The 9,078-nt window shown below is 39.2% G+C and overlaps 1 protein-coding gene across 3 annotated transcripts; it reads right to left on the bottom strand.

The window, feature by feature from the left end:
• Positions 1–5,379: 5,379 nt before the first annotated feature.
• Positions 5,380–8,697, bottom strand: il12ba (interleukin 12Ba). 3 transcript variants are annotated; one of them, XM_080901461.1, is made up of 9 exons: positions 8,675–8,697; positions 7,936–8,019; positions 7,356–7,440; positions 6,979–7,266; positions 6,786–6,888; positions 6,284–6,513; positions 6,034–6,197; positions 5,764–5,885; positions 5,380–5,520 (listed from the first exon to the last, which is right to left on the bottom strand). In XM_080901461.1, exons 3-9 carry the CDS (start codon positions 7,438–7,440, stop codon positions 5,469–5,471), a joined length of 1,044 nt encoding a protein of 347 aa, XP_080757587.1. In that variant the 5' UTR covers positions 7,936–8,019; positions 8,675–8,697; the 3' UTR covers positions 5,380–5,468. The 3 variants fall into 3 exon arrangements, 2 of the variants coding, with proteins under 2 accessions (XP_080757587.1, XP_080757586.1); XR_013973886.1 differs by lacking the exon at positions 8,675–8,697 and having other exon boundaries at positions 5,764–5,863; positions 7,936–8,218; XM_080901460.1 differs by lacking the exon at positions 8,675–8,697 and having other exon boundaries at positions 7,936–8,218.
• Positions 8,698–9,078: the final 381 nt, after the last annotated feature.

Raw genomic sequence — 9,078 nt, 5'->3', positions numbered from 1 at the left:
GAAAGGATGAAAGAGTCGTTTGGTTTTGTTGTTTTTATCAGGAGGCTATATCTGAAAATTAAGATTTTATCAAAAAACGGCTCAAATGAAAGAGTCTGACACGTTGATGCTGGCGGTTGCGGGCTCAGGGAAAAAAGCTCACGTATAATTAAAACAAAATACAGACTATTTGGAATTATGAGGTTATATATTTTGGCACTCTAATAACCCCAAACAAGTTTTACTTTGTTTTTAACTATTACTTTTTGAGTGACCTTTCGGCATAATAAGCGACCAGCAAACCGCCGAGAAATGCCATAAACGGTCAAGGTTAGACACCAAACCCGCGGCAATCATCTCATCATTTTCTGTAGCTGTTTATTTATGTCTCCTGCTGTGGGAGGAGAAATATGAGCACCCTACCACGTGAGTACACGACACAATAAATAGTAATAAAAAGTCTCTCACGATTTTTTTTTTTTTTTGCGCACACACACACACACACACACACACACACACACACACACACACACACACACACACACACACACACACACACACACACACACACACACACAAGTTCATATCTATCCTTCAGCACATTTGTTTGATTGTGGCTCCCTCAAAGTGATCTGTCTGCCTTGGTCGGCATGCAGGCCCGCGCGAACACCGGAGGCCTCCGGGGTGGCGTATATTTATATCCCCAAACACCAACGCACACGGTTACCCCAAATATCACTGTCCCAGTATCCAAAAACAGGCATGTCAGTCTGGGCCCCGATCTCCCAGCCATGCTAATACCGCGATTTACTAACTCCTTGGCACCCGGACGTAAGGTTTGCAAAATATCTCAGGTCCTTACTCGCAAACAGGAATGCGCACGCCATTTAAATGATGTAAAGGTGCGTCTGCATATGTGTGTGCGTATAGGACACTTGACGAGGACTCATGTTCAAGTGTCCACATATGGGAAGGCTATTAAAATTCCCTGCGTGATTTAGACGTTTTGAAGTAACTGATGAGAAAGGAGTTGTAGGCGCTGCAGTCCGTCTCTTGTACAGCCAGATGTTCCTGTAAATCAAAAAGGTTGGGCTGATGATAATAATGGCCTGATTGAACGGAAGACTCGTAAAAATCACTAGTTGTAAAATCAGGGCATATGCTTATGAGAGCGGAGCGTATGTCTTACAATATGCTCTCCAGTCGACATAAAGTGGACAAATATAGGTGTTTGCCTTTTAAAACGTGTCAAGGCACCAGTAGACTCGATCCATTTTAATATCAGCATAAAACATGAAAGGAAAAAACAAGTATAATTGTTGTTCCTAAAGTGCTTTTATAGCGTCAGCAAATATTGACTAGAAATTTAATAAACTGCTGTGATGAAAAATGAGTGCTGTACATTTTTCAGTCCTTTAGGCTACATATCTCTAGCAATCCCCAGTCTCGTTTCATTTCAGGTCAAGACCTATGAAAAGCACACGTATCAGGTGCAATGTTGCCATCTAGTGGGGTAAAAAAGACATCACACGACGCAAGAGGGCCATCAAGTCTCAGCAGCACTTGCATAGCATGTCCATGTGGCTGCATTTCTGTACCATGATTGTCATAGTCAGGAAATGAGTGGATAAGGTCAGTAAGACGGCAGCGATGAATGAAAGCAATTCTAATCTAATCTAATCCCGTTGTGTATTTAAACCAAGTGTTTAAAAGTTAAACTGTTCAAAATATAGAAAGAAACAATATTTTTATGTGCACACAATATACACTCAGTGTACCAAAACATGACCTTGGCCTTGAAATATCACCCCCCCCCCCCCCCCCCCCCCCCCAATTGCTATTGATGGGCTCAGTAAGGATGACCTTGTCTTATAGAAGTCATAATCATTCCTCATTTTGCTTATAGAAACCCATTTCCGTGGATATGTTGGCCACAGTGTAAACCCCACAGAGACAATTTAAGCAATTTTTAATTTTTTTTAAAGACTAGGCGTAAGTGACACATCACATCACACATCACATGTATACACATAAATACATGTATATAAAAATGTCAAAAGTAGAACTAAGTGGAAGCAAAGAACAGTGACTCTGTAGTGGGTATCAGGCTGTGCCCTTCATGTTTTCCGACAGGTGAGACAATTATTTAAACTGCATATAAATCAAACTCTACCAGCTCTGCACAAGAATCCATCCATACACTGAAACTGAGACAGAAACTATCTTTACTTGGTTTAGAAGAAACTGTAAGAAACTGACTATGTCAGAACCAAGTATTCTATTTGTCTTTAGTCACAACCAACAGTATTGTATTTACTGTACTGACAGCTGTGAAACATACAAATTGATGTCATTCATGCCCTTTGACCTACATTAATCAGAGACACACTGTATGCTGTTCCAGTCAGACCACGTGGCTAATGTAACACGTGATGCATTCAGCATTGTGGTTAGATTGGAGCTGAGGTCATGTTCGCTGCAAATGTTATAATTCCTCACAGACGTCTCCTTTAAATTACACCTACTATAAACTAAAGCTGAAAACACAAGATTGTTTCGATGATATATTGAAGTCCAGTGTGCAGATTTGATATTTTGTTCTTTATGCAAGTCAATTAAAATCTTTGGTTTGTGGTCTGACTAGATTAGAAAGATGTCAGTGGTAAGATGTCAGCGTTAGCGTGGGTAAATCACAATTAGCCTTTGTTTTTAATAATTTTCTGATGGTTTACATCAATCAAAGAATAACTAATGGATTAACTGCCAGTAAAAGTGTTATTGCAACCAGTGAGGATCTAATTTAATCACTTATCAAAAGATCATGTCATAGCATTCATAAAGTCTCATTTGACCTCAGAGGCCTATCTACTATAACCCTAAGATACCGATTTAGTGTTTTTAATAAAGAAGCTTTTTAAAGAAGATTTCCACTTTTAAAAATGAAAAATTTAAGATAAATCATAGTATTCTTTTACTTTTTCATAAGCATAAAAGTTGAAACATTTCTCAAAAATGTAACAAATACTCTCTGTCACATGCAGACAACTAAAACGTAGATCAGGACTGTCATATCTTTTTTTTTTGTTTGGTATTTCGCCCCGAAAGTCATTATGTCACTTAACCTCTTCTGCTTTTTTAAGATGGGGGAAGTGAACAGAGCAGCCACCACAGCTTCGCGACAGCTACCATGGCCTCGCGACAAACAACCATAACCTACAGACCAATGCACACAAGAGTCGCTTATGATTCACTAGGTCTGATGTTGTTTATTTGGACTTTTCTTGCATGTGACATGGAAATTTGGTCCTAAATAATACTTCATTAACAATTAGACTGGAGTTTCAGGTTGTTAGGACCCTTTACACACACACACACACACACACACACACACACACACACACACACACACACACACACACACACACACACACACACACACACACACACACACACACACCAGTAAACATTAATTTAGTGAACTGCTGAACTGAACTTTTTAGAGCCACAAGACACTAAAGTGTGTTTGCGTGCCCTTTTCATTGTATAACGGGGATTAAATAAGCTAAAAGCTATTTTTTTAACATCAACATTTGACATACAAACATATTTAAATAGTGTTTGAGAATAATATTTTTTATCAATATATTTGCCAAGAAAGTCCTAGTGGGCATCAGTGACTGGGTACTGGTATTGCAAACTATTATAACTGCATAAGATAGTTTCATAGGAGAGGTTATAACTACAGGTGAACATTACACAGTATTAAACACAGAATTCTTTATAGCTATATTGCTTTGGAAAAGTCTTGAACCATCTCTCATTTCTTTCTATTTTGCTTGGAAAATGGGAAGTAGTTTCAACAATTTATTCAGACATTTGGACACATAAATGGAAACACAGCATATCGGGCAATAATATATTTTGTGGAATTCTAACGAGCTTGATATTTGGTATGGACACCTTTATTCTTCAACACAGCCTGAACTCTCTTAGGCAACCTTTTATGTCATTGAAGTAGTTTTTAGGAAGAGTTCTCCATGCTTCTTGAAGGACATTCAAAGATCTTTATTGGATGTTGGCTGCCTTTTATGCTGTTTGTCCAGTTTATCTTACACTGTTTCAATAAATTTGAGATCCAGGCTCTGAGGAGGCCAATCCATGACTGATAGTGCGCCACTGCATGCTTTTCAGTTCAATACTTGTGTAATTTGGCATACCTCAGCCTTTTACTCCTTGTTTCTCTTCATTAAGAATGACTTTTTGGCAGTCACCCTTCCACTGAGACCATTTCCGATGAGTCTCATTTGAAACTTAAGGACCACATGCATGTCCCCCCCCCCCCCTTTTCTTAAGGACATGGCTTTCAGATACTGCTCATCTACTGTGGATTATTCTTTTTTCAGGCCTGGCACTGTTTTTGTCCTCAACTATATAAAAAAAGTGTGTAGGGTAAACATTACTGCCACCAGCGCTAGGCTGTTAACCAGTCATGCTTGTAGCGATGTGCCAATGTCACTGTGAAGAAGAGTTACTGGCAAAGGAAAATGCCAGATTGTGTTGACTAATAGTTTTAATCACATTGACAATTCCTTTGTTTAAAGGTCACTGCCGAGCTGTTTGACTAAGCTTACATTATCACATGTGCGCTTCCTCTTATAGGGGTGTTCGAAACCAAGCATGCTGAGGAACTCTGAGCTCAGTTTTGATATTACTGTATTTAGCTAAGGGAAAATGCTGCTCTACTAATATATCAATACTGGCAGAAATTGTTTATATATTGACCTTACAGAAAAGTATTGTCCTTTAGAGAATCCCATGGAAAAGTCAGAGCTGCCAGCTAGTTCAGTATAAAGCAGATGCGTGATGATTTAATCTGAAATTATAATTTTGTAATATAACCATGGAGAAGGCAATTGATAGAAAAAAAAAAAAAAAAAAAGAAAGCAAACATGACACACAAAAAAAAAAAAAATAGTGTCCTTGCAAGAAGCACATATAGGAAACCACAGGTGCCAGATCTTGACTAATAACAATTGTTTTAATGAAACTTCTGTTTTTTGTCCCAGAGCAAAGAGGAGTTTCTACCGAAAACTACACTCTCACCTAACTGGTTAGGGAAAAGACAGAAATTCTGTGCACCTGATTTCCATCTACATGTGTTATTCAAACATTGTTCTCTGCAAAATGGGGTTTAATATTACATCACTGACCTTTCTGAAAGCTGATAGGAAAACAATGCTACAGTCATTTCTTGAATGACTTCTATAGTGTCTCCTGATTATGTCTGAAATCTGGGTGATGTGTTAATTTGATTGGTAGCTTATATTTGGTTTCACCAATATTATGCAACAGACAGGTGACAAAAAGTCCAAGCTTAGCAAAACTCAACTTTATTTACTTGCACAATTAGAAATTACAAAAAAAAAATAAATAAATAAAAAAAAATTATTCTGTAAAATAAATATATAAAGCGCCACGATTCTCCTCTTTTATATTCGTTTGTTCAGGTGCTTGTTCCTCTTCTTCCTGTGGTTCCTCAGCCTGTAAACAGAAAAGAAATAAAAGAATCATTTGGCACTGTGACAGACTGAAGTTTAAGGCTCAAAAACACACCACAGCCATCGGTGAGTTATGTAAAAAGTGGAAATGACAAGGCCAAGAGACAACACGCAGTCGGCACTCTGACATGTGATCACAACCTATGGGGAAAAACGTGTGGCTTGCAAGATTTACAGAAGAAACGGATGCCGAGTGTCCCATGTTACAGTACTGAGTGGCACCAACCTTTTATGGCTCCACTCGCTCCATTGTGAGAAAGAGAAAGCATCTTTTGCTCTGACGCACACAGCCTTAGCCCTTTGCTTCACTTTGAACTGAAAAGTGTCTGTAGAGTGGAGTGTCAAAGCCTGAAATTAAAAAAAACAAACAAAAAAAACCCCAACGCATTTATACATGTACCCTTCATGCACTGTATCATATCAATTAACACATATGGTGTATCATTATATTCATTTCTTCCTCTGGAAATATTTACAGTCTGTAAATGGCACTTACTTGATAGTTGTTGCAAGGGTTGTCACAGCTCTCACAACCATCCTTGAGCTGTGCAATCTGGAAGGTGAGAGGGAAGTAGGAGTAGGGGCTGCTCCAGGAGCTCGGGTAACTCCACTGTATCACTGTGGTGTTGACTTGAGCAATCTCCACCTTGTCAGGTTTCACTGTTTAAGACGGAAGCAAAACACCAGAGTAAGACCAAAACAATGAAAAGCCATAAAAGAGGAAGCTTCCTCCAAAGAATTCTCACCAATCTCTGACAAGTAAAAGCGCTGAAAATATTCCTCCAACAGAAAGTGCTGGCTCAACACGAACACAGTGACGCAGATCTGCTTGCTCTCCTCGGCGTAAGGGCAATGCTGTTTGTCCAGGCAGGAGATCCTGTTGTCGCTCAAGGTACAGCTGAAGTTGCCGTAACCTGAGGAGCACGTCCACTGGCCGCTGGTATCGACAGAGCACTTTGCGTTGCTGTCAGGAACACTGTAGAAATGCATGTTTTTTTTACTTTTCTAGTCAAGTGGTTGTACAAGATTCTCATGGACAAACATTTGCAGCTGTATTATTATTATCATATCTTTTTTAAACATGGAATACGGTTCCCTGTACATGACCTTTAAAAATCACAAACATGTTTCCTTTCATAACTGGGCGTTTATGGATGTCTTTCTGCAATCTCAGCTCCTACATGATGACTTATTGTTGTTATTGGTGAGCAGAACCGAAAGTGTTTCAGCAGTACAACGTGCGCTTACCGATGAGCTTTGATAAATGCTACTCTGCCACTGCGGCTGCTGTGCCAGGTCCAGGAGCAGTAGAACTCGCCGCTGTAATTTTGAGCCGTGCACTTGAGATAATCTAACAAGACGATTCAGAGAGCACAAGACAAATACTTTAAAATGTATCCAGTTTTCTCAGCTGTATAATTTGTGTCAAATTTGCACACACCTTCGTCAGTTTTCACTAGTATCTTCCGCCTTTTGCTCTTATCTTCTTTGATGAGAACAATAGTATGATTGAGAAGAGATCCATCCTCACTGTGGCAGGTGTAGTTGCCCCCCCCTAAGCTTTCCTCTAGCTGCACTCGATATGAGTTTCCCCTCTGAGCTTGATCTATTCCATTCTTCTTCCAAAAGATTTCTTGGCTCTGGTTGGCACTCCCAATGAGCTCCTCTGGCGACTCCATACACAACAGGTTCTGCTCAGCCAAAGTGCCATCCACCTCCAAAACCAGAACTATCGGGAGACAGATTCACATTCAAGGGATTGAAAAGAATCAATCATTTAAACTTAGGGTGACAGATTCTCCCAACTATCAAACTTACTGTTGGGCAACAGAGTCCAGTGCTTTGGATTCTGGTAACTGATTTGGAAAACTGCACAGATGATGCTGAAAGCAAACCACTTCATCTGAGTGAAAAAAAAGACAGAACAGGGAGGTAATCATGAAAAATCAATAAAAATTGGAAGAAGAGGGCACAAAGGAAGTCAGTAAAAATGCAATAAAAGTAGTACAGGCTCTTGGATGCACATGCTTAAAGACATTACACCTGTATTTACAAATGGCAGTAAAGCTGCACTTGTAATAACCCACTGCAATAGCAGAAATGCACTGCCATCAACTCTGATCAGTGTCCAACTGCCTGAATAAATAAATAATAAGATTAGATAAATAAAGTCATAACACACTCTGTGGAAAGAGAAGTTGATATTAACGGCAGCATTTGTGATGCTAAAAGGAATCAGTCAACTCAAAGAGCTTAAATATTAAACAAGCCACACCTACTTCTATAATACTTGTGCAATTTATAACCGCTCTTATTTTGTATTATTACGTCATTATTTAACATTAACCTTTTTTGTTTTTAAGATATATATCAACAGATTTGTAAAGAACAACCTTACCTTGTCAGTACCTTCCACGCTTAACGAAGATCCTGTTATTTTGGGTGCCTTTTATCGCTGATGGCCAAATTTCCCCTCGTCGTGCTGATGGAGGGGAAAAAGTCCAGAGGAAATTCGCTTTCCCTGCGTCCAAATAAACAAACCTATATACCCATTCATTACTCACTCCCAGTCGTGTCTCATTGAACAAAGCAGTAACAGGTACGATGCACCTTAAACATCAATCAGTGTGAATGTGTCGGTAGTTGTAAGCGTGTGTAACCTTTATTTATTATCATCTTGTCTTTGCTGGCACCGTTAATCGTAGCTCCTGCTCGTTTGCTGCTCGCGAAAGTTTCACTTTCAGTTTTGGCGCCTCATCTGCGGCATTAAAACACTTCCCAGCACCCCCCGCTTGACCTTTTTTTTTTTTTTTATAATAAAACCAAATTTGAACCCTAACTTTTTCACTTTTTAAAAACAAAACAAAAAAAACCCCTCCTTAGTCACATACAAATACACAATTGTAATATTTTCCCTCAAAAAAACCGAAGTTTTATTAGCTAATCTATGAATTAACGCAAGCAGAAGTACATAAGCTGCATGATGACAAAATGTCATTGTCACAGGGAGCCTGTGATCGCCAATCATCCCGCAGTGCCTTTAATCTAACTGCTGTATATTTCGCAAACAGACTATTTTAAAATCCATGGAAAAAGTTGCATAGTATTTTAAGATTTGTGTCGACTTTGTTTCTCACCTCCCCTCCAGACTACACCTGACCTCCAGCTAGCAAAAGCCATTTCTGGCCTCCTTTTATGGTAAAGTTCCTGGGAGGGAATGTGCCAAGTGTAGGATGAAGGAGGGGTGGCATTTGGTGAGGTTAAAGAATCTGTTGGTTTTAAACATTTGCAGAATTGAGGCATTTTCTAAAAATATTTTTGCTAATGTTCCAACTGTTAACTTATCATCATTATATTTGAATGACAGATTGAGCGTTATTAATTTATTTAATCCTTAAGTGGTATTTAACTGCTATTTCAACGAGTGGGAGGCCACTCTCTTGGAGGGGCAGTATGGTAGGTCATGATGTAGGTGGCCCATAGTGTCAGAGGCCCTTGTTAAAGGGGGTTTGCCCATGAAGTACAATGCTGTTTCAATTTT

Source organism: Rhamphochromis sp. 'chilingali' (assembly GCF_963969265.1).
Source record: "Rhamphochromis sp. 'chilingali' genome assembly, chromosome: 13".
NCBI lineage: Eukaryota > Metazoa > Chordata > Actinopteri > Cichliformes > Cichlidae > Rhamphochromis > Rhamphochromis sp. 'chilingali'.
Note: the sequence above shows the minus strand (reverse complement) of the source record. Positions and strands in the feature narration are given on the sequence as shown.

Excerpts from the sequence above, each read along its gene's own strand:
- il12ba (XM_080901461.1), bottom strand. The coding sequence starts at position 7,440 with ATGAAGTGGTTTGCTTTCAGCATCATCTGTGCAGTTTTCCAAATCAGT. Across the intron at positions 7,267-7,355 it reads CTGGACTCTGTTGCCCAACA|TTCTGGTTTTGGAGGTGGAT; the intron begins GTAAGTTTGATA and ends GTCTCCCGATAG. Across the intron at positions 5,886-6,033 it reads ACCCTTGCAACAACTATCAA|GCTTTGACACTCCACTCTAC; the intron begins GTAAGTGCCATT and ends TTTTAATTTCAG.